Source organism: Propithecus coquereli, unplaced genomic scaffold (genome assembly GCF_000956105.1).
Source record: "Propithecus coquereli isolate 6110/MARCELLA unplaced genomic scaffold, Pcoq_1.0 Scaffold358, whole genome shotgun sequence".
NCBI lineage: Eukaryota > Metazoa > Chordata > Mammalia > Primates > Indriidae > Propithecus > Propithecus coquereli.
In genome coordinates this window covers 1,375,781-1,399,130 of record NW_012149263.1, presented here as the reverse complement: position 1 = coordinate 1,399,130, position 23,350 = coordinate 1,375,781, and the positions used below count along the sequence as shown (strand labels likewise).

Sequence of the window (23,350 nt, the reverse complement as noted above, 5' to 3'; positions counted from 1 at the left end):
TGTATTGGTGGTTTAGACCTTTGTTTTTAACTTGCCGGAGTCTCCTTCCACCCACACGTCAAAATGACGAAAGGGGAAGTGGGCTGACTTTCAGCCATAACTTCCGATGAGGAACTTCGAACAGGTGGGAGAACAGGTCGGAATCTCAGGCCCTAATGCTGCAGTTGGGGTGGGAGCATATTTGTGCTGGAAACCTCAGTACCTCCCTGAGGCTTCTTCAAGGGGGAGATGCCTGGTTGTGGCAGGTTGGAGGAGTCCTAGCCCAGAGATTAGGGTTAGGAGCTAAGGGAGGTGGCTGGGAGTTGGGAGGGAATCTCCAGGGAGCAAGGGGCTAGGTTATTGATGCCCATTTCCCTGAGACGGGAGTGAGTGTAATAGTACCTAACACTTAAATTGAGGTTACCATATGTCAGGCGCTGTACTAAGCGTTTTACTTTTTTTTTTGATAGGAGGTCTCGCTATGTTGCTTAGGCTGGCCTTGAACTCCTGGGCTAAAGCCATCCTCCTGTCTCAGCCTCACCACCGCATCCAGCAAAGTGCTTTACTATTTTTTTTTTAGAGACGGGGTCTCGTTATGTCACCCAGGTTAGAGTGCAGTGGCGTTATCAGCTCACTGCAGATTCCAACTCCTGGGCTGAAGCGATCTTCCAATCTCAGCCTCTTCAGTAGCTAGGATTACGGGTAACTTCTAATAACGGTTCTAATTCTCCACAATGCCAGACGGGCCTGGGAATCCTCTTATCCCACATACACTGCGTCCTTCTGCCCAGGCTCCCTGGAAAGTGCGACAGAGGCGCTGTGGTTGGAAGTCCCGCGACCGAGGTCCCCTAGGCTTCAGTCCCCAGCCACATGGGGCCCAGGCGCCTCCTCCTGACAGCCGTGCTGCTAGTGGCCCGGGCGGCGAGGCCGGAAGCCTCCGAGTACTGCGGCCGCCTTGAATACTGGAACCCAGACAACAAGTGCTGCAGCAGCTGCCTGCAGCGCTTCGGGCCGCCCCCCTGCCCGGGTGAGAAGCCGGGGCTGGGTATACGCTTAAGTCGGGGAGGAGCGAGTGGGTGTGACAGGGAGCTGGGGAACTGCGAGGTGTGTGGGGGACGTGCCAGTGAGGCTTGCGCAGGGGTGGGGTCGGTGGGCCTTATGCAGGTAAGACGGGGATGACCGGCTGAGCCTGTGCGGAAGGGCACAGCGTGGGTTACGATAGGGCAATAACGAAAGATGTGTGGCCTGAGAGGCGGGATAGGGGCCGCGAGGAAAGAGTGGGCTTTAGGTGGATAAATCCGGGCGTGGGCGGAGCGTGGCGCAGGATGGGAGCGGAATAAAAAGGGAGAACCAGCACAGGGTAGTGAAAAGGGCGGGGCCTGTGCGGAGAGGGGGCGGGGCGTACGCTGACAGGCTGGGCGCACACGAAGGGGCGGGGCGTACGCCGACAGGCCGGGCGAGCACGAAGGGGCGGGGCGTACGCCGACAGGGCGAACACGAAGGGGCGGGGCGTACGCTGACAGGCTGGGCAAGCACGAAGGGGCGGGGCCCACTGGGATAGGCAGAGGCCACACTGGAGTCCAAGTCTCCCACTAGACTACGAGTTTGCGGAAAACTGCGGGTTCAGTGACTACGGCGATCTCATAACGCACCCGTTCCAAGAGTGTTCTCCTGGGCGGTGCAACCCCGACGGCGCAGAACTATGTGGCCCCTGCGGCGGCGGAACCACGGCCTCCACTCCAGCCACTCCCGCCTTGAGCCGGGCTGGAAGCCGGTCGCGCTGCAGAGAGGTGCTGGTCGGACTCCGAAGGGCGGGGGAGAGGGTTAGCCCGAGGTGGGGCGGGGATGAGAGGGCGTGGTTTGAGATCGGAGGGGCGGGGTCTGGCTCTAGGGATAGGGTGTAGCCCCATTTAAGAGGATAGGGTTGGGCCACAGCAGTATCAGGTGGCGAACCTTGAGGGGTTGGGGCTGGGGGCCTGGATCAGGCAGGGGACCTGGCCCCATCGAAGGATATAAGGGATGAGAGGTTTGGGCTGAGGGGGCAGGAGTGGAGCGTGGCCTCCCGCTTTACTCTGACCTCCTGTTCCAGAGGCCGGTCCCTACCAAGGGGTACTGCCCGCTGACACCTGGAAAACCGAGCGGCCCTAGCTCCCCAGCGAGTTCCAGTTGCTCGCAGACATCTGAGTGCGACGTCTCTCAGGAGGCCTTGCCGAGTTTTGTCCTGCCCTTGATCCTGGTCCTGCTCCTGACCTGGGCAGTGATAGTGATCCTCCTGCTGGCTCTGCGGACGCACCTCTGCCAGCCCAAGGGTAAAGCTGTCTCCTTTCCCCCTCTTGGCTTGGTTTGTGGAGGCCCCAATGCCCACACCCTCTCCTCCTTGTACTCTTCCCCAGGCGGCCTGGAGGTGTTGGAGACAGGGAAGGCAGGGAAGGAGGTCTCTCTGCTTCCACTCCTGAGCAAGGGTTAGTGGGGAGGCACCCAGAAGAGGGAGGTGGACTGGAAGCCCGCCTTCTCCCCCTTTACTCAACCCTCCATCTCCCAGAGCTGCCCAGCCTGGCGTCACAGCCCCTGTCGCGCCTCCTTGATGAGCTGGAAGTGCTGGAGGAACTGATTATACTGCTGGACCCTGAGCCTGGGCCAGGTGGGGGCACGTCCTGTGGCACTACTCGACACCTGGCCGCAAGATACGGGATGCCTGCTACCTGGTCTACCTTCACCTACTCACTGCGGCCAAGTCGCTCACCGCTGCGGGCTCTGATTGAGATGGTGGTGGCAAGGGAGCCTTCTGCCTCTCTCGGCCAGCTTGGTGCACACCTGGCCCAGCTAGGGCGGGCAGATGCGCTGCAGGTGCTGGCCAAGCTTGGCTGAGCTGGGGTTTGCTAAGCCTAGTGCTCGATAACATTTCTTTTGAAATAAATGCCTGTCTCTGGTCCTCACTAAGGGGCCTTGAAGTATCTTTTTTTTCTTTTTTGAGACAGGGTCTCACTCTGTAGCCCAGGCTGGAGTGCAGTAGCACGATCGTAGCTCACTGTAACCTGGAACTCCTGGGCTCAAGCAATCCTCCAACACTGGCCTCACAGAGTGCAAGGATTACAGGTGTAAGCCACCACACCAAGTATAATCTTAATTGGGCCCAAAAGACATTCTCATTCCCCTTCCTCCCAGGAGAAGGGCCCATTCCAACATACACACTTGACATGTGGGAGAGTTGGCCCTAGATGCCTCTGAGCAACCAGAGTCTTCTCTGAGAAACAGCCCTGCTAGCCCTAGGAGAGCACATTCACAGGCACTCAGAGCTGTGTTCTAAGTTGAAAAATGTAGAACATTTATTGTTCTGAATCCTTCACAGTCCCCACAATTTACTTCTAATTCTGAATGATGGCCTCTCACCGACCTGCTGAGGCTGACAAACTTCCTTGGCTCAGGATGGGTGTGGGGTATGGAGAAGTGAGAGTTTCTACTTGCCCCCAGCACCCTAAAAAATGGGAAGACAACCTCTCCAAACATCGACAGACTTTATTGTGGGGGGTTCCCACCAGGGACCCCACCCTCTTAAATAAAAAAGTGCATAGAAAAGAAGGGATTTAGAAACCTTTGTACAATATCTACATCCTGGGCCCCCAGGGCAGGAAGGGGGCGATTGCTGGGTGGGCTGGAGGGGGTAGAGGCAGGGCCCTTGCCACCTGCATGCCCACATTCACCCTGAACATGAGGGTGGGAGTGAGATGCTCTGGGAAGGAATAGGGAGCCCCCATGCTGGGGCAAGATGGCAGCAGGAGGTGTGAGGGGTCGTGGTGGGCGGCCACGGCCTCAGTTAAGGAATCGACGGCAGCGCTTGGCGCCACAGTTGCAGGGCAGCTTGTTGCTGGCATCCTCGATGGGGAACTTGTAGTCATAGGTGAGCTCCTCACCACGCAGGATGCGGCGTAGGGCGAAGATGACAATGTGTTTCTGACCCTCCACATGGATGACACGAGAGAAGCAGTTGGGCTCACATGAGTGGTTGATGAAGCGGGCCGCATTGCCATGCATTGTGGCATCCACCACGTCAAAGTCATCCATGCGAAACATGTAGCACCCGATACCCTACAGAGGTAGGGTGGCAGGAATCAGGTGCTCTGTCCCCATAGGCTGGCCCCGCCTCACCCACCTCATTGCCATTGCGAGCCCACCTTCCCATCGTAGAACTTCTCCCGTTTGTCAGTCAGCACGGAGCGAATAACGATACCAGAGTATTCAATGACCATCTCGCCAGCATCAATGTTGCGCTTACAAAACAGGCCTCGCCCGTGGATGGCTGATCTGCAGGGTAAGACGAACAAGGGGGAGCTCAGGGGGTCGGGGGGCAGAAACCAGGCAGCCCCCCACCAGTGTACTTATCCATCCACCCAAGGGGCATCCTCCCCCCAACCCCACTAACCTGTAGACACCCACAGCCTCTTTGGACGTCTTCTTGAGGTGACGAAAGCGCATGGCCATGGGCAGCTCCAAGCTGGTGGCACGTCTGGTGAGGACCAGCAGTGTCACACAGGCTAGTGCCCCGAGAATGACCCTTCTCACCCCTGGTCACCCTCCTTAGGACCTTTCCAGACCACCCCCAGCACCCCAGCTTGCCTCATCATACCTGGTTGACCTGAGCTGCACCTCATCTTCTTCCTCATCACAGGTGGCCCCCTCAGGGAGCACCCGGTGCTGAGAGGCCAGGAAGTTGAACATGTCAAAGGTGCATTTCCTGCAGGCGGGGGGAGAAGGGAGGGAGGAGGTTCATTGCCATTCCTTCAAGGAGACGCTGCCTACCCGTTCTTTGACCTGGGCCTGCTGTGGGGTAGGAGGAATATGCTATTGAAGACACAGCAAAAGGGGAAATGGGTGGGGTTCATTCTTCCGATGTAAACTCTAGAAATAATTCTTGGAGTGGCCTAGTGTCTCCTTCCCAGGCCTCAGTTTCCAATCTGTACAGACTTAATTCCCACCCTTGAGACCTCCCATGGGGCTCTCCTGACTTAGGCATCACCCCCCAGACCTCTCACCGGAGATAGACCTCAGCGCGGGCAGCCCCATGGGGATTCAGGGGCGGTTCCTCCTGGCCCTCTCCCTGCTGGTGGTAGCGGAACTTGTAGTGCTGACAGCGCTGGGCCCCAGGTAGCTGCTCTGCCAGGAAGATGACCGCATCATGGTGGATGCCCAGGAGCCTTGCCCCACTCATTCCTGAGGAGAGAACGTGAGGACACACCCGTCACATGGAAGGCCCATCTTGCCCTTGGGGAGTCACCCCAGCCCCCCAGTATCCCTGTGGACCCATCACTTACCACTGAAGGAGAGGTGTCTGAGCCGGGCATGCCCTCGGGCCTCCTGCACCTTCTCAATCAGAGTTCTCCATGCCCCTGGGGAGAGGGCAGGGCCAGAGCACAGTCAGGATGTTTGACGGACACTTTCTCTCCTTGCCTCTGCTACTTCCAACTTACCTTCCAAGCTCTCTGCCTCCACGCTGAACCCATCCTCACTGCTGATCTCGAAGCGCAGATGTGGGCCAGCCCGTTTTGGGGCCTGGTTCTCTTTATCCTCCGGGGATGGAGGTTCTTCCTCAGAGCTTGAAGCCTCACCTGGTCCCAAGGTCAGAGTAAGAGATCACCCTTCCTGGACTCAAAAGCCCCCTGCTCCCCACTGTCCTGCCAGCAGACACCACTCTCCCTCCCCGCAGGCACAGACGCTGGGATCTAATGGCCTCCTCCTGCTCCAATTGCCCAGTGAGTCCGGCAGAATGGACGTGATTTTTTCTAAGGCGCCTGCGGTTCCTTTGCTGCAGGACTTCTTGGCAGGAAGAGCACTCCGTGGAGGCTTGGGGTGTTCTGGCTCTGCAGGACACACCTGTGGCTCACTCAAACCCAGTCTACCATAAACGCCCATCTACCCATCATCATTCTATTTCTCATCCAAAATTAAAAATACTGGAGAATTATATTTTATACAAGTTTTTTGATAAATAGCAAATTTCTGTTAGGTGTTACATATATATTATACAGGCTCGCATGCGCAGAGCCAAGTACACTGTACCTTATGAGCTATTTAAGGGATTTCTCAGGGGTTAATAGATTTTAAAGACATAACGGACAGGATTTGCTGATGTGTATGTGTAGACGCGAGAGAGGTGGGGGTTGGTCAAGGACAACTCTGAGGTTTGGGGCCTGAACAACTGGAAGGATTACACTGCCACTGACTGAGGTGCTGAGGGCAAGGGAAGAATGAGTTTGAGGTGAAGGCCGAGGGCTCAGTTTGAGACACGCTGACTTTGAGATGGCTCTTAGGAAACCTCCCCCTGCAACACGCTGGTAGAGATGGGGAGCAGGCAGCAGGACGCAGGAGGCTGGAAAGAGCGATGCGGAGACTATGGGAATACACATGGGATTTGGAGCCACAGAGCTAGAAGAGAGCGTCTGGAAGGGAGTGTAGATAGAGAAGGCAAGGCCAGGGCCCTGGGACACATCGAAATTGACAGGCTGGGCCAATGAGGCGGCATGAGCAGAGGTGAGAGGAGAATGTGGAGTCCTGGAAGGCAGGGAAGAAAGTGCTTCGAGGGAGAGAGGGATCCGCTGCACCGAAGGCTGCTGCTGGCTCGCGCAGGAAGTAGGCTGAGGACTGAGCATTGTATTTGGTGTGGGAGGGGCACAAAAGTCTGAGTGGAACTTGCTTTAGGACAGACAGGACTCACGTGGCCACACTTTCCCCACATCACTTCTCTGAGTCAACCTGCCCACACACCCTCCCCAGTGATCCTCGGAACTGGACTCTTGCTGTGTGACTCACATCATCTGCAGCCCTCAGTGCCCCAGAGTTCACCTCTAACGACTTCTTCCTCTTCTCTTACCCCTCTTCCCACCCTCACCTCCACTCTGAACACAGCAGGACTGACTGCGGCGGCCTCGCCCGGGCACTCTCACTGCTCGCCTTCTCACGGAGCTCGTTCTAATCCGCTGTGCACTTGCTAATGCACGTGTCTGTTTCCCTCCTACGGTGTGGTATGGTCCCTAAGGGTGGCAACCTGTCTGCCACGGTCACTGCCATATCCTTATGCCATCTCTGACCCCAAAAGCAGCCTCTCGGTTAAGCAGTCTCAGTCCACCTCACGCCATTTGCACGCTCAGCTGCTAAGCTCTGTGTAGTAAGAAAATCCCCAGCATCTGGACAGGACTGGGCCACAACAAATTCTGAGCCTCAGGCTGCTCGACTACAAACTTACCTGGCCATAGCTCACTCGCTGTCCCCCCGTCCTCAGTGACCAGCAGAGAACTTCACTCCCAGCTTCGTGGAGTGCATCAGCCAAACTGCTCCAAGTGCCCCCACCCTGCCTACTAAGGTCTCTGCACATGCACCTGCCTCACCTCCTTCCCTGTCTCAGGGTCACCTATTCGACATCAGCCACCACGCCTCCTCCTGCCTCGTTTGCCACCCACGACCACCCTTCCCCCTCATCTTTGGCTCTGCTGGCTCAGCCCTCACACCAAACATCTCTAACCTGCTGCCCCACCTCCTCCTGATCCTTAAGCTGAACTTTCTGGCGAGGTGCCCGGGGTTGTTTTGGCTTCCTTAACCACTGTCTTCAATTCTGGACTCGGACACAACATCCTCCCTGCCCACTCTCTGTGGCAGCTGGGACTGCTGACTACTCCCTTCTCCTGGCCTCTGGGACACACTCTCTTCTGATCTTCTTTCCTTTGTTCCTGCCCCTCATCGGGGTCCTAGGTGGGCTCCATCTTCTCTGGACGATCCCAGAACTTCATCTTTGGCTTTACCAGGTCCCTAGCCTTCTGACCCTGGCAGACTTGGCATCTCTGTAACTCTAATGCCTAGTCTTGGGCGTGCGGTCTTTTTTGAAGTGGACCAATTCTACATCTGTCGGTCACCCAGCTGAGCTGAGCACAGGGAGAAGCAGTGAGGGGAAAGGCTGGTCCCTACCTGAATAGTGGTGCCACTGGGACTCAAGCAGCAGGTCTGGGGGACCATCCGGGGCCCGAGGAGGACCACCTTCTGGAAGTGGCAGCAGAGGTGACCGTTCCTGGAGGGACCTGTGAGGAAAGACCTGTCAGGAGGAAGAAGGGACAGAGGTCCCATAGCCTCCAGGCAAATGGGCCCAGCCTCTCACCGAGGGCTCTCCTCTTCAGTGGGCTCCCCAGGGTGATCCAGGTCGAGAACTCCCCGCACTGTGGGCGTTTTCATCCTCACTCGGCTAAACCTGGTTTGGTGGGGAGGAACCAGGTTGAGCCGCTTTCTCCCACCCAGCCACCTCCCTTACCTGCCTCTCCAGCCTCTACACACACTTACCCGCTGCTACCAAGCCCTGGAACTTGGGGGGTATCTTCCAGGGACTCTCCATCTTCATCTAGCCGGGCGGTTTTGTTTGGGGGAGGTGCTGGCGGGGACCGGCCAGAGAAAGTGGACACCCTCTTGACGCGGATGGCCTGTCGGGGTGGGCTGGCAGGCCCACTGCTCAACACGAGCGTCAGTGGAGGGGGTGGTGGGGGTGGGGTGGGGCGGACCACCCCTACCACTGGCAACACACCAAGCAGGGGTCCTGGGGGCAGAGTCCAGGAGGTGGGGGCTGTGGGGGGAATGGTAGGGGGCAGAGGTGGCTGCTTTACTGGGGGTGGGACAGGTTCACCCTCCCCAGCCATCTTCACAAATACTTGCCCTAGCTTGTTGACAAGGATGATTTTGGATGTGGCAGGTTTGGGGGGCTCAGGGGCAGGGCCCAGGCTCAATACTCGGACCCCTGGGGCCCCAGGGAGCCAGGCAAATGTCCGGGTGGGGTCAGCTGGGCTAGGGGGCAGGCCCTGGGCGGGCTGGCTGCCATTAGCCAGGGGAGGTGTTGGGGGGAGTGACTCCTCTCTGGGACCAGCACCTCCTTCCCCAGGCCCCCCCAGGTTCTTCAACACAAAATCTACAATTTCCGAAGGCAGGTCCTCAGGAGGTCGGGCCCTGTCCCCTGCAGCCCCAAGAACCCCAGCTCGACCTGCTCCTGGCCCTGAAGGAGGAGTCCCCTGGCCCCGAGGCTGCTGGACGGCCTCAGCCTCACTGTCTGTGCCATCATCCACTCCGTCCAGCTGTTCGATGCGGGGGGCTCCAGGGAGAGCGCCGGTGGGCAGGGCAGGGCCAGACACCACAGTCACAGGGAAGTGGATGTAGCGGGTGGTGGGGCTGGCCTCCTCCTCTGAGCTGTCCCCTGGGCCCCCATGGCCGCTCCCCACTGCCCCGGCAGCCACAATCTCTTCCTGGAAGGGCTCGGTCCCCAGCAGGCTGGCTGCAAAGTCCAGGTCAGCAGCACTCAGTCCTGACACCACCTCCATGTCCTCAAAGTCTGGGCCCAGGTCTTCAGGGGGTGGTGGAGATGGGGCTGGGCCGGGGGGAGCCAGCTCCCCTGAGGTAGGTGTGAGGGCTGTAATGACTGAGGTAGGAGGGGGCACCCTGAGCTGAGGGGAAGTTCGGAGAGGAGAGGAGGCCCGCCGTGACGGTGGCAGCCTCGGGGCCAAGGGGCTGGGACGACGGGAGCGTCTTGGGGGAGCTGGGAAGTCCGGGTCTCCCACTGTAGGGATGTGGTGGGTCAGAGAAGATGGACTTCCTGTGGGGAAAGGGTCAGAGTCAGCCAGCAGCTCTGGCTTCCCCTGCCCCACCCTCCCCAGATGCTCCCAAGTGCTCACCAGGGGAGGGCAGGGGGCCAAAGGAGACACCCCCCAAGGGCCTCCGGGATGGCGAGTAGTTGGGCACTTTGATTCGAGCCCCTGAGAAGGAGCGGGGGGCTGGAGGAGGGGCACTGCTTGAATCTGGCCGAAGTGGGGGGTCCAGGTTCTGAACGGGCGAATGGTGCTCAGGAGCTCCAGGGATAAGGGCATCTGAATCTGGTGGGGGGTCCTCATGATCTAGGGGCTCTGAAGAGGCAAGAAGGAAAGCTGCACCGGGGTGGCAGCGGCTCTTCAGCAGAGCATCTCATCACGTCTCCCTTCTTTTAAAGCAACTGTGCCTTCCCAGGCCCCGGACCCAGTCACAACATGCACTGGTTTCCAGTTACCACCCAGGCCCCAAACCCTACCCGTGGCATCTGCAACGCCTCCACACACACCTGGGTCGGGGTCCCTTCAGGAATTCTCCTCGCCTGTCCTTTGCTCTCTTCCCACTTCCTGGCTGCCTACTTTCTCTCTGTGCTCCAGGCCCCACATGCCGGGAGGGCAGTGCCCTTTCCCCAGCACAGCCAGTCCTACCGCTTTCCTACCTGCTCCGTGCATCCCTGCCACATCAAACGCACGGCCGGCCCGTCCCGGCGCTTGGGGCTCTCCATTGCCTGGCTCCACCCAATCTTTGCGAGCTGATCTCTGCCTCCTCCTCCCAACACTCCCTTGTTTCCAGTCAGGATGGGTGCACCCTCCTCCCCTCTCCACTTCTTGTCATGCTCCAACCTGGAATAAATCCCTTATCCACAAACATAATCCAAATCTCTTCCGCCTCATGTTCTGCCCACGATGACCTCTCCCTCTCTACTAATCTCCAAGCCCGTTCTTCGCTCTTTGCCATCCAGCTCTCAGCTACAGTCCTCACTGCCAGCGTGGCTGCAAAGGTGCCAGCTTGAGAACTGAGCAGACCCAGGCTCAAATCCCGGTTCCACTACTGAATTACCATGGACAGTGTCTATCCCCCCTCGAGGTGCAGCACCAAGGAGTTTGTACCTTCGTCAGAGGGCTGGGGAGCATTACGTGAGCGTGGGGCTCCAAGTTAGGGAGCCGTGAACACTCTGCTCCCGACAGCTGTCCACAAGTCACTAACCCCCTCAAGCAGGTAGCAGTGCTCTCCCCTCCTCATTTCCTGTGAAATGCTGAGCACAGCCCCTGGCACGTAACGTACAGCCAAAAAGTTATCTGTTATTACCGGTACCATGAACCAAAGAACAGCAAGTGTCCTGGAGATTCTTGAGGGGAGAGGGAAATAGGCTTTGGAGGGTAACCAAGGAGGTTTAGGGAGAGCAGCATTCAGGGAAGAAAGCGAAGCAGCACCGAGGCCATACCTGAGGAAGGGGCGGGGCTGTGCACGATGGTCTGGTTCTCCTCTGCTGCCTCCAGGTGAACAGGCTCTTCCCGAGGCCCCCACGGTCGATACTCCAGAATTCGGCACCGATACCAGCAGCGCCTCCGAGCATCTACTGTGCTCCAGTACAGACGGGAACACCTGGCAGATGGATGGGTCGGACAAGAGGGTCAAGACAATTTGGGAAATGGGATCGAGCCCTGGAGTCCCCCAACCCTACTGATCACCCCTGGACTGCTCACTGGTAGCCAATGGGGAAGAGCCGTCCCTCGCAGTCGGAGAGATCAGACAGAGTGCCCAGGGAGTCAATTCGGATGGAGCCTGTGGTGAAAAGGCGAGGTCAGGAGGGCAGGCTGGGAGAGGTCGGGGAGACGAGGGTAGAAAGCAAGTGGCTTACCGATGAGCACGTTGATGGCATCAGGTTCAAGCCCCGTCAAGAACTTGCGCTTGAAGTTGATGCCCTCAAAGTCCACGTAGACTCGGCGGAGAACATCGAAACCATCAGGGGTCACGATCTCCTGGGAGGTGGGTGACAAATGAGGGTTGCTGGATTGGCGGGGTGGCAAGGGAGATGCCAGGGAAAGACTCTGTAGGCAAGGTCTGAACAGTCAGGGGCTTGGCCTAAAGGACTCTGGGAGAACACGGGAGGAGGAGACACTGAGAAGCAGGAGGGGCCAGGCCTCAGGGGCCATGGGCTCCCCGAGTGGAAGAGGAAAAGAGAACAATGGGGACTATCCCCCAACAGTTCTGGCCCACCTTGCCATCAAGGAGGTCCGTGTGTTTCTGGCAAAAAACTTTCTTGTCGTCCTGGAAGATGCAGTAGCTGGCCCGGGCACACATGAAGTGGAAGTTGCTGAGGCAGGAGGAGAGGCAGCAGCCCACCGTGGCTCCAGGCTTCAGGCAGAGCTCGCAGCGCTGTGGCGGGAGGGGCTGCTCAGGGGGGACGCCGGTGACAGGGCAGGGTGTGATGCTGAGCACCGCTGGCTCTGAGAGCCCGCGCTGGTCCCTGTCTGGCCCAGAACCTCAGGCAGCAGAAGCACTCACCAAACATAACCTCTTCCCCACCTGCATCCAGGGCCAGGGGCACACAAAAGCCTTTCGGATTTTTTGAAGCGGAGAGTAGGGAGAAAGATAGTCACAGCTGACGTTCGCTGAACGTCACTCGCCATCTTTCTCACGCAGTTGTAATGCAGAACCTGGATTACTGTATTCAATCCTCACGACTGCCCCCACAGCAGTTCTGCCTGTCACCCCGATTCCTGACAGAGAGCCTGAGGTGTTCCCCAGTGCCGGCCCAGGTCCCACCCTGGTGAGCACAGGAATTCTAACCCAGGAGCACCTCACTTCACAGGGACACAGTAAGAGCTAAATGCCGCCCTGTACGGAAGCCTCCAGCACAGGTTCAGTTAAAAAGAGGTCTTCTAACTTTCAGTCTCCCGGCTTTCACGCCCAGATTATGGCCAGAGGGCACAAATAAGAAAAAAGCGGCTATCAGCACCAGAGCCCTGGGACAACTAAAAAAGGTGTCTAGGATCAGCAGTGAAAGGACACGCCCGGGTAGGGAACATGAAATAAGAGTTGTCTCCACGGAACAAGGGGCCGCACCGAGACCCCGAGGCTGCCCCGCGTGCAGCCCCACGCCTCACCATCTGCCTCCCTCGCGCCACAGCGGCATGCACGTTCTTGAGGGAGCCGTCGTTCTCCTCAAACACCTCGGCTGACCAAATGGCACAATTGACATGTGTCCACTCATTCTGCCCGATGTACAGGAGCCGCCCTGCCTCCTGGGGGCAGAAGAGGAGTGGCGTGATGGGGGGCTCTAGAGACCAGGCCCCACACCTGGGGCTTCACACAGCAGCCCTCACCTTGGAGTCCGCGTCCCCGTATTTGAGGCAGAGCGCACACTGACGGGGGTCCTCCAGGTGCGAGAAAGCAGCTGGATCCTTGCCCTGGAAAGCTGGAAAGGACGTGAGAAGGGAGGGCCACGAATCAAGCTCTGGAGCCTGGCCCACCCACGCAGGGGCCCTGGCTTCCAGCCCCCGCTTCCCAGTACCTGCTGAGGGATCCCCTGGAGGCTGCCCTGATTCTGGGGTCTCTGGTTCCTGCTGTCTCCACTGAGCATAGACATGGTCCAGGGATGGGGGCAACACCGCATTGGGAAGGACTCCGCTGTGGACAGGCAGGTCAGCATCTGATACATCTGACAAAAGTAGCTAGACACCCTTTGTCCTCTCTCTGCGTGGAAGTTCTCTCAGTCCCCCCAAAAAGCCAGGCCCTCTTGTGCCGCCTTTGACATATGAAATGCTGTTCCTCAGGCCTGGAATACTCTTCCTTCACATCTCAGCTCAGGTGTCACCTCTTCCAGGAAGCCTTCCCTGATCCCTAGACCCTACCAGGTGCCTCCTCTGGGCTCCCACAATCCTCTGGGATTCCCCATCACTACCCTGATCATCTGGGTCATCAAAGTTTGCCCAGCCCCTCCATTCTCACTTGCTCACTGCTGTGTCCCCAACATTGCCTTGCACAAGGCAGGAGCAATGCTTTGCTAGCCTAGAACTATCGGGAAATCTCCCGCTGCTTCCACCACCCCCTCTCCAGCTCCAGACCCTAACTCTGCTCTCAGCCCAGCTTGACCCCTGCATTCCCACGTGCCCTTGCCTTTGCGCTCACTCCCCGCTGCCCCTCCTGCTACCCAGCCTTGCTCACTTTGGCAGCCGGGTACTCCGTCGCCAGTACTTGGGGTCGTGGGCGTCGAACCAGCCGAACGCAGACTCTAGCAGCTGGGGAGTAGGTTCACAGGATGAGAAAAACTGGCTTCCCCGGGAGAGTCAGCAGGGGTACGGTCTGAAGAACCCAGTCCCCCCACCACTACCGTTCAAACCTCCCGATAGGCATCCCCGAAGGACTCACCTTCAGTAGGAGCCCCTTCATCTGGCCTCCAGCCCGGCGCTCTGGGGTCTCTCCTTCTTCTGAGTGCCTCATCAGGATGCCCACCATGTCCTCCATGAAGCTGTGCTGTAAGGGGGTTTGTCAGGGTCTGAGCCCCCTTCAGCCCCATGCCTCTCCTCCTGCTGCCCACCTGTACCCCCCCGGCGTCCCACTCACCACAGACTTGTAGTGGCCTTCCTCGAAGCGCTGACTCACGGCTTGTAGACCACAGGGTCCTGGGTGCAGCTGCTTCCCATCCTGCCCACACTGTGAAGAGGGGAAGTCAGCAGGGCTAGTGCTGGGCCTGGCCCCACCCTGTCCTGCCTCCCGGGCCCTCCAGACCTGGGTGCACAGCAGCAGTGGGCCTGCTGCCTTGGAGCTCAGCAGGCCCTGGAGCACCTGGCGCAAGCCCCCCTGGAGGGCCCCGCTGAGGGCCTCGCGCCAGCGGGGCTGTGTTGTCCCGGCACACGGTCCACAGGTGTACAGCACCGAGTCTGGCAGTCCTGAAAGGATCTCATAGTCTTCGTCTAGGAACAGCCAAGGCAGGAAAGGAGAAAATGGTTTGAGAGGATGTGAGGGCTCCCAGAAGCTCCTAGGCCACCAAGGACATTTAGGCCAGCTGTCCTCCACAGCTGTGGTCCCCAAGCCCCGGCCTGCAGCCTGTTAGGAAATGGGCTGCCCATCACCGCCTGGGCTCCGGACCACCCTCTCCCGACCCCAGTCCATGAAATTGGTCCCTGGTGCCAAAAAGCTTGGGGACTGCTGCTCTACTGGCCTGTGGTGGGGGCGGGATCCTCGCAGGGCTGAGGCTGCAGCCCACGTACTCCGCCTGCTCACCTGAGAGCCCCTCGCACTTGGCGTGCACCCAGTGGTCGCACTGTGCGCACTGCATCATCTTGCTTTCGTAGTCGTTGTCTTCATAGCAGCGTGTGCAGATTGGACAGTAGTTTCCTGGAGGAAAAAGGAAGAGGGAGAGTGAGAGGGGCCGGGGTTGCTACCTACCCCTCAGAGTCCTTGTTCAGGGGCCAACTGTACCTTGACTGCTCCATGGGCTGCCTCCATTATGCATCTTGGGTCCCTACCACTCCCAAAAAGCTGGTTGAGAAAGAAACCTCTTTTCTAACTCGGCAGCCCCAACACCTCACAAAACATGAGGCTTGACTAAATGGGCTGCCTGAATAAACGAGGATAGCCCAGGTTTTCACACCGCTCAGTGAAGACTTGAGGTTCCAGAAGGTGCCTCAGAGAGCAAGACGGTGGGGTCCCAGGCTCTCTATTCCCACTCCCCTCAGAGGGGCTCTGCGTCCCTCTGTTTTACATACAGGATGGAGTTCTGTGAAAGAGTACCCTGAAGAAATTCTGTGGCTGGAAAGCGGAGAGCCACAAGAAAAGCATCTGTTCTAACTGTCTGCCTAGGAGCCTGGCCCATTCCCCTCTGGCCCCCCAGGGCCCAGTTCCCCTGCCAGGTCCCCACCTTTCTCAAAGAGCTGGGTGCACCTGGGGCAGAGGCTGTAATCTCCAGACCACTCGACGTCCCAGTTCTTGCCTGGAGTCGCCCCACAGCTCTTACAGCGCACGCAGGCTGAACAGATCTGGGGGAGCAGGGCCATGTTATGGGGAAGTCAGACACTGGGCTGGAGCAACATGAGGGGGCAGAAGGGCAAGGAGGAGGAGAAGGTATTCAGGACAGGTAGGGAAGGACAGATAAGAGGAGCAGAGACGTGCTGGAGAGACGGGGAAGGAGAAGGGAGATGACAAAGAGTGGGGCAGAGTGGGTATCAGGCTGGAGTAGGAAACTCTGAGCCTGGGAATACAGAATGCATAAGCTCCTGAAACCACTGTGTACAAATCTGCATATAAAATGTTGTCTATGTTTTGTTTTTTTTTTTTTTTAGCCAGTAAAATTTAACAGTGGGGGGTTGAATAAATGTGAAGTTTTTGAAGAGGAATTGTTGTTTGTCAAATTCTCAAAAGGATCCCCGACCCCCACTCCTCCCGAGAGCCCAGCCTAGAGCAAGTCTGGGGGTGGTGGTGCTATTAATCAGAACACCAAAGCAAGGGGCGTGGGCCTCATCTCTCACCCAGTGGCGCCGTTTGCGTGTGGCCCGGGTTGGGTAGCTAGGCCCTAGGCAGGCTGGGTGGTAAGCATGGCGGCAGCGCTCACACTCCAAGAGGTGCTGTTGGATGTGGGAGAAAGACAGAGATGGGAAAACCTACTGGCATAGGGCTACCCCCTCCGTCTTGCCTCCACCCACCCCAGGCTGGCCCCTGGTCCCAAACCTTAGATCCCCGGCCCTTCCGTCCACAGACATGGCAGAACTTGCAGCGACGGCAGCACCAGGTGTCATGATGCTGGGGCAGGGGCCGCTCGGCCTCCTCCAGGCAGAATGGGTGGAAAGGGTCGCAGCAGACTTGGCAGAACACCAGCTGAGGTGGGTGTGGGGGAGAGTGAATGATGGGCACAGCGTGAGGCCAGAAGGCCAGGAGGAGATGAGACCCAGCTGAGGGGCCTAAGACAGTAGGCAGTAAGGGCCAACAAAGACTTGGGGGTCTGGGAAAAAAGGCAGAGATCCAACCTCATGCAGTCCTTTGCTGGCACACAGCAAGCACACCATTGGTGGCCCCCCCGGCACGGAAGTGAGCACGCTCAGGCCACCCATCAGCCACACGTTCTCCAGGTCACAATCCTCCTGGGAGAAGAGAGGACACAAGATTGAAGAGCAGCCAGGAACACAAGTCAGATCCATCCTTAAAGCCCTGGCTTCTCTGACATAATCAAGAAGTTTTTTCCAACCTGCCCCACTCCATGTCTTACCTTGAAATCCACACGGACTCGGTGCACACCATCAGGGGACTTCTGTTTTCCAGTCCAGCCATTGGGAAAAGAAGCAAAGGGGCCAGGGGCCAAAGCATCCTAGGGAGGGATGGTGGTGGTGGTCAGAGGCTGCCAGCCCCACCCAGACTCCTCTCCTCACTGCCCTGCCCCCAGATCCCGCTTTGCTCTCCAGACAGACAAGGCCTGCCTCATCCCTCAGGGGCTGTCCCCTGCAGCGGACACACCACTACGCTCAGGTGTGCCTGGCACTCTGACTTGGCAGGTAGCTCCTGGAAGGCAGGAATTGTGCCTGCCGCAGGGCTTGAGGTTCTCAGAGCGGGCCGTGCTCACCTTGTCCAGGCGCCTTCGGGCCTTGAGCTGCAACACAGGCTGCAGGGTGGGCTTTCGGGGCCGGCTCTGCTCCTCAGGTTCTGGTACTGGTAGCTCTAGGCGGGACACACGAGCAGTGAGGTCTCTCCCCTTCCGTGTCCCACTCTCCCTCTTCTTCTACAATCCCAAAATGTTACTAGGGTTCCCAAGGCTTCTTTAACTAACCAAGACCCACTAGGATGGCTCTTCGGCCTTGCTCATTAAGCTCGCCGACAACCTCACACACCAGTCCCGCATGTCCACTGAAACTGCCTCCACCTCTACCCTCAGCCACCTTCTCTATCAGACTGACAGAGCCCTGGGTCTGGAAGCATCGTCCCTTCCACACAAAAGACATAGGACCAACTGCACGACAGAGAAAGCATCAAATGGTTCGCACCATTTTCTCGGGGGGTCCGACGCCGGGGAGCAGGGGGACCCCCAGGCTCTGAGTCATCCGAATCCTCGAAGATATCATAGGAGGGTCGCTGTTTGACGCAGCGCCGGGCTGACTTGCGCTGCAGTAGGAGGGAGTCCTGCTCCTCGGGCCCTGGGGGGGCCACCACCTCCTCCCGGGGCCCCCCAGCTCCCGCCCCCCGGCGTGGGCCTGGAGGACCAGGGGAGGCCTCAGGAGATTCATCGGAATCCCAGGGCAACAGCGTCTTCACTATCGTCCGGCCTGTGGGAACAGGGGACTTAATAGGATTTGAGCTCAGCCAGGGACATGGGGCATCGGGACAGAGAAAAGCCAGAAAGGGGGGCAGAAGAGGATGAATATGAGAGACATGGAAGCACACGATGGAGAAGAAAAAGAAAAGGTGGTAAACTGCAAAGACGAGGGAGGAGAGCAAAGAAACATGGCTTCCTCCACACCGAAAATCTAAGTAAGATTTGGTGAACAAACACTCCTTAAACCCTGTTACCTTTTTTTGCCAGGCGTTCCATCTTCCGAGCCTCTATCTTGTCACACTTCCGGTATCTGGGGAGGGGAGCAGCACGTCACCAGGGTAGGGGACTGGTGGTCTAGGGGAAGAGAGGAAGCTCTCCACAAGGATGCCAACCCCGCTGCTCTGGCTGGGCAGAAGAGGAGCTGGGCAGGAGGCCTGGGTGGCTGGCAACCATGAGGGGAATGGAGGCCACACCCCGGCTACTCACACACAGCATTGCTTCTTGGTGTTGGGGCCCCCAAACTTTGGCTTGTCCAGACAGTTGACACAGGACCCACAGTCCTGCACACGTAAGCAGCCCCGACATTGTCCACACCGAGCCATTCGCATTTTCTTGCCATGGTGGGAGGGCAGCGAGCGCCGAGGTGTATGGGCCAGGGTCCCTCCAGACCCTGCAGGTTCTGAGTCTCCCCCAGGCCCTGTTGACTCCACCTTTCCCCGCCGGGACCGTGACGGGACACTCTCGGTCTCAGACGCTGATGACGTATCTATTGCAGCAGACGCGAGAGGAGGAGATGGAGCCACCAAGCTGCCGAGCATTCTCTTGTTTCCCCGTTCTCCCGCAGATCTCACTCAATTGCTCTTTGGCTCCCACTTTCCCAAAGTAACAGGTTTCAAGTGCCCCCAAATCAACCTGCTTTGCCTAAGACTTAGTGCTCCAACCACTTGCCGCCTACCCCCAGCACCCGACTCGGCCCCCTCTCCTGGCCTCTTGGTCCACTTGCTCATCCCCAAACCTGACACATCTGTCAAGTGTCCCCACAACACAGCACCCTCCTACCCTCTGTGGCGAGATCCTGCCGATCCCGGAGAGGGAGGGCACTGAGACGGGGGACATCTTCGGGCACCATGGCCCGGGCCTGACCCAGGGCCACAGCAGCATGACGGCAGACGTGTTTGATGCGGGGGCCTTGCACAGGGGACTCGGGGCCCTGGAGAAGGAGAAACCAGCAACACATGTGGAGAGCTGCTCCTTGCGCTCCTGCGGCCCTGCTCCTCCAACCAGCCCTCTTCTCAGGGCCCTCCTCCCCCTGCATACCGAGGGTCTCTCTCTCTTCGCTTCCATCGATTCATCTTCAGACCTCACAGAACCTCTGTCTGAGATCTGCTTGACAGTCCCCACGGCCTCCTCCATTGGCCTCCCAGGGCTCAGCTGGTAGGGGAATAAACAGGGTCAGGGGCCGGAAAGCGAGGAAAGAGAGGGACAGAGGAATAGTGTAGGGAAGGGAAGGAGCCAGGGAAGGAACACAGGAACCCGGGGGATGCGGGAAGGGCTGGTTCTGAGGGCTCCCTGCAGTGCTGTACAGGGTCTAGGGAGGGAGGAGATAAAGGAGATGCAGAGAACTGAGGCTGGATGGACAGGGTGCAGGGGCCTGGCCGAAGCACCACGCTCACCGGCATTGAGGACGCCACCTTCTGCTGCTGCTGCTGGTCGATCTTGAATAGCTGCACTTTGGCTCTCTTGAGGAGGCTGAACATTTTCTCCTCTACCCCAGACAGCGGTAAGGAACCCAGGCCTGCAATCCGAGCTTTTTCCTGTGGTGGCATCTGCTGTGGTGCCGGTGGTGGCTGCAGCTGTAATTGTGGCTGTAGCTGTGGCTGCTGTGGTGGCAGTGCCTGGGGCAGCATCTGGGTTTGCAAGGCTTGCAGGGGCTGCTGTAGCTGAGCCTGAGGCTGCTGCCCACTGCTCAGAGCTGGAGCCCCATGAGGGGGCACCTCGGCCTTAACAGAAGTGGCGACCACAGGGGCAAACCGAGGCAGGCTGAGGTGGTTGGTGCGGCCCACTGCCCGAGGCTCAGGCTCAGCTGGAGAGTCATCGGCGGGAGGAGGCTCTGGCTCGGGGGCTTCAGGAGCCCCAAGAGGAGGAGTAGTAAGCACCGATTCGTAGATCTTCAGGTGGGCTTCGCTTGGGGTAAACTGAGGGGCCCGAAGGAGTAGGGGTCTCCGGGAGGCAGTGGCAGGGGCAGGGGGTGGGGAGGGGACAGGTGGAGGGGCAGGGGGAGGAGGGGGCAGCTCCCGTGTCAGCGAGGTCCAACGAAACGTGGGTTCCCTTAAGATGGACCGTCTCTTCTCAGGGAGGGGGACTGGGGTAGAAGGGGGAGTTGGGGCACGTGGTGGAGAGGGGGCTGGTGCTGGTTCCTGGGGGACAAGTGGGGAGGTGGCGATGGGAGGTCGCAGAATAGGTGAGACCTCCACCTTTGGGGGCTTGGGGGGGTCTTCATCCATAAATCGCCGGGGTGTCTTGATGACACGGGAGGAGCGGGCACTCACCACAGGCATAATAAACTGCCGGATATTCTTCAGGAAGGTGGTACTTTTGGGGGCCACGGTGGGACTGTCTTCTGGAGGGCCTCCTGTGGTGGTGCTGGGGGTTGGAGTGGGAGGAGAAGTGCCCTCTGGCCCTGCCCGAGCAGCTTCCCGCTCTGCCCGCTGGCTGGGAGTCAGGGGCGGTCGGCCTCTCTTCCTGGAGCACGTAGCTGGGACCACAGGAGGAGGGGATTCTTCCTGCTCCTCTGGGGCAGGAGGTGGTGGAGGGGATGGTAGGGGCGGGGGAGACACTGGGGGTGGTGGAGGGCAAAGTGGGGGTGGAGGAGATGTTGAGGGGGGTAGAAGGGGTGGAGTAGGTGAAGGGGCTGGAGAAGTTAGAGGTGGTGACGGCAGCTTTGCCTCTTCCTTTATCTCCTCCTCAGCTACAGCTCTCTCCTCCTTCTCTTCTCCCTCCTTCTTGTCTTCTTCTTTTTCTTCTTCTTCTTCTTTCTTCTCCTCTCCCTCCTCCTCCAGCTTCTCCTCTTGCTTCTTCCAGCAGGGGCCCCCTCCCTGTCCAGATACAACTCTTCTTTGGGGGGCATCCTGCCAACTTTCCCCGTGGCGACCTTGACCCTGACCTGATTCAAGTCCCAAAGACAATTGTTCCATCTTCACTTTTTTGGCTTTTAAAACAACCTTGTTCACAAGGGGAAGCCCGCCTCGGCCTCGGCCCCTGCCTCCACGACCTCCTCGGCCAGACTGTCCTCCACGTTTGGGGGTCCCAGGTCCTGGGCCAGGTCCCTCCTTGCACTTCCAGCTGCCAGTTCGGTGTTTTACTGGAACCACAGGAGGTGGGGGCTCAGGTTTGGGGATTGTCACAGCTGCTTCTGCCACCACTACGGCTTGTTGTTTCTTCCTGCAGGGGCCTGCTGGCCGTCCTGGGGGCCGTCCCCGAGACCGCCGAGGGGTGGAGGGCTCACATGCCCAGCTCCGGGGGGGTGGGGGTGCCTGGGCCCGCCGGAGAAGTTCAGTCAGTGCCTGCACCATTCGTTCTGTGCCCTCCTCACCCCGTTTCCGGGCAGGGGTCTTTGTGGGGGTAGGAGCCACATCTGGTAGGCGAGGAGGAGGAAGGGGGGTCGTCTTATGCTTGCGGCCCCGACCTCGGGGGGCTCGACCTAAAAGGAGAATAGGTGTGGGGAGATGGGTCAAGCTGGCTCTGCAGACTAAGGCACTCCAGGAGAGCAGGGACTAAGTCTTACTTGGCTGTTTCCCCCACTGCCCAGCCTAGCTTGGACTCTAAACACAGAACACACTCAGTAGCTGATGGAGACTAGTTGGATGGGGAAGAGCCGACACAAAGGGTAAGAATAATGTTCCCCTGTGAAGCTATAGAGGCAGAGTTCCCCCAACACTCACCTCGCTGGGATCGGAGCGCAGAGCGCAGGGAACTGGGGGCCACATCTTCATCTGAATGAAAACCCTGAAACTCCTAATTTAGGGGACCAGGGTGGAGGGGAGAAACAGCAGTCAGTGCCCAAGCCCTTGTTCCACCTGTGACTCAGATATCGAGGAACAGCCCCAGTTTCCCCCTCAATGTAACCCTACCTATTCGAAGAACTAAAAAGACTCAAAAGCCAGAGGGGTAGAAAAAAGGGTCTCTCCCTAGGGATGGAGGGACAAAGTATTTTGTACCCCAAACCCGGTGCCAGACTACACCAGCACAGCCATCAGTGGTTTGCTGACCCAGAAGAGAACATAACAGGATCTCTTCAGTGAAGGCAGTAGGCCCTACACTTAGATTCCTTCACAGTCCAACTCAGAAAAAAGTGGGACCTCCATTTACACCCTTTTGGCATAGTTTCTTCCTGAATGAAGATGGGAATAGGGACATCCAAGCGGGGTGTGTGTGTTTGGGGAGTGGAGGTGGGGAATCAAATGGCCTGTCATATCGGGATTCACTCTGAGCCTTCAGGTGGTTACTAACTGTCCTAAGTAACACAACCCACACCTTTCTGCCTTTTTTCTGAAAGGCTAAGGGATAAATCCTGGTCTGAGCTGAACTCAGACCTGCCAGAGTGCCCAGTCTCAGCTTTCACTCCATTCCTCTTCAGCCAGTGCCCAAAGAGGAAGCCCTCCACCACTCTACCTTAGATTAGAAGAGGAATTGGGGCACTGGTGAAACCAGGGAGGTTTCAGGCCCAGGAGAGCAGCCTCCAGGTAAGAGCCTAGACAGTTCTCGTCTCGGTCCACTAAAACCACGCTGCTGCTGTCAACCACCACCGGTCGGGCATGCAGTCCACATTGCCTCCTCACCCAAACCTCTCCTGCTCTAGCTTTGCCAAGTACAGAAAAGGATCAGCCCAGGACACTTCAGCAGGACCTGCCTCGGGCCCAAGTGCCCAGCTGCAGCCGGGACTTCTCTATCCGCTTTCAGAGGCCCTTTCCACTGAAAGCTCCATGCAACCTACCTCCTTCCTTGCCTATTTCTAGGGTCCCTATCTCACCGCAGGAGCTCTGAGGACCCCACCTGCCCACGCCACCCCTCGGGGTAACCCAGACCCCTGGAAGTCCCTGGCCTCCGCCCCGCCTGGCGTTGGGGACGCCTCCGACCGCCTCACCTCATCGTCGGATTCACCGTCACTGCTCTCTTCCTCCGGCACGCAGCCCCGGCTCGGGCCCCAGCCCCGGCCCCGGCCCCTGCCCCGGCCCCGCTGGACGCGCGGGCCGGCCCACAGGCGGCGGAGCCGGCGCAGGCCCCGGCGGAGCCCCAGCAAACGGAGCAGGGCCGTGTCCTCCCCGGGCTCGGCTCCGCCCGGCCCCGCCGCGCCGCTCCCGCGCCGCAGAGCTACCCGCACTCTTTCGGCCCCGCTGCCCCGTCCGCCGCGGCCCCCGCCCCCGCCGGAGCCCCGCGGCCGGCCCGGGAAGCGGCCCCGCGCGGAGCCAGGCCCGGGGCAACTGCCGCCGCCCGCCGCCGCCGCCATCTTGGCACCGTGAGAGG

The 23,350-nt window shown here is 58.8% G+C and overlaps 2 protein-coding genes across 2 annotated transcripts; one reads left to right on the top strand and one right to left on the bottom strand.

Annotated features, from left to right (window-relative positions):
- Positions 1–629: 629 nt before the first annotated feature.
- On the top strand, positions 630–2,886 carry IGFLR1 (IGF-like family receptor 1). Its single transcript, XM_012651617.1, has 5 exons — positions 630–681; positions 771–1,006; positions 1,576–1,769; positions 2,069–2,441; positions 2,522–2,886. The coding sequence occupies exons 2-5, from the start codon at positions 850–852 to the stop codon at positions 2,845–2,847; spliced, it is 1,050 nt and encodes a 349-aa protein (XP_012507071.1). The 5' UTR covers positions 630–681; positions 771–849; the 3' UTR covers positions 2,848–2,886.
- Positions 2,887–3,477: 591 nt separating this feature from the next.
- KMT2B (lysine (K)-specific methyltransferase 2B) lies at positions 3,478–23,333 on the bottom strand. Its single transcript, XM_012651627.1, has 37 exons — positions 22,971–23,333; positions 21,769–21,841; positions 19,501–21,527; positions 19,145–19,258; positions 18,887–19,037; positions 18,314–18,593; positions 18,082–18,137; positions 17,559–17,837; positions 17,141–17,235; positions 16,790–16,888; positions 16,551–16,664; positions 16,255–16,401; positions 16,056–16,151; positions 15,449–15,566; positions 14,812–14,925; positions 14,317–14,501; positions 14,152–14,241; positions 13,957–14,061; positions 13,753–13,826; positions 13,100–13,215; positions 12,912–13,003; positions 12,693–12,830; positions 11,803–11,961; positions 11,444–11,564; positions 11,289–11,367; positions 11,027–11,187; positions 9,672–9,899; positions 8,299–9,592; positions 8,120–8,209; positions 7,933–8,042; positions 5,445–5,582; positions 5,289–5,363; positions 5,010–5,187; positions 4,604–4,711; positions 4,400–4,483; positions 4,152–4,281; positions 3,478–4,065 (listed from the first exon to the last, which is right to left on the bottom strand). Exons 1-37 carry the CDS (start codon positions 23,331–23,333, stop codon positions 3,790–3,792), a joined length of 8,157 nt encoding a protein of 2,718 aa, XP_012507081.1. The 3' UTR covers positions 3,478–3,789.
- Between the last annotated feature and the right edge of the window lie 17 nt (positions 23,334–23,350).

Excerpts from the sequence above, each read along its gene's own strand:
- IGFLR1 (XM_012651617.1), top strand. The coding sequence starts at position 850 with ATGGGGCCCAGGCGCCTCCTCCTGACAGCCGTGCTGCTAGTGGCCCGG. Across the intron at positions 1,007-1,575 it reads CGGGCCGCCCCCCTGCCCGG|ACTACGAGTTTGCGGAAAAC; the intron begins GTGAGAAGCCGG and ends GTCTCCCACTAG. Across the intron at positions 1,770-2,068 it reads GCCGGTCGCGCTGCAGAGAG|AGGCCGGTCCCTACCAAGGG; the intron begins GTGCTGGTCGGA and ends CTCCTGTTCCAG.
- KMT2B (XM_012651627.1), bottom strand. The coding sequence starts at position 23,333 with ATGGCGGCGGCGGCGGGCGGCGGCAGTTGCCCCGGGCCTGGCTCCGCG. Across the intron at positions 17,838-18,081 it reads GGAACGCCTGGCAAAAAAAG|GCCGGACGATAGTGAAGACG; the intron begins GTAACAGGGTTT and ends CTGTTCCCACAG. Across the intron at positions 11,565-11,802 it reads CGGACCTCCTTGATGGCAAG|GAGATCGTGACCCCTGATGG; the intron begins GTGGGCCAGAAC and ends CCCACCTCCCAG.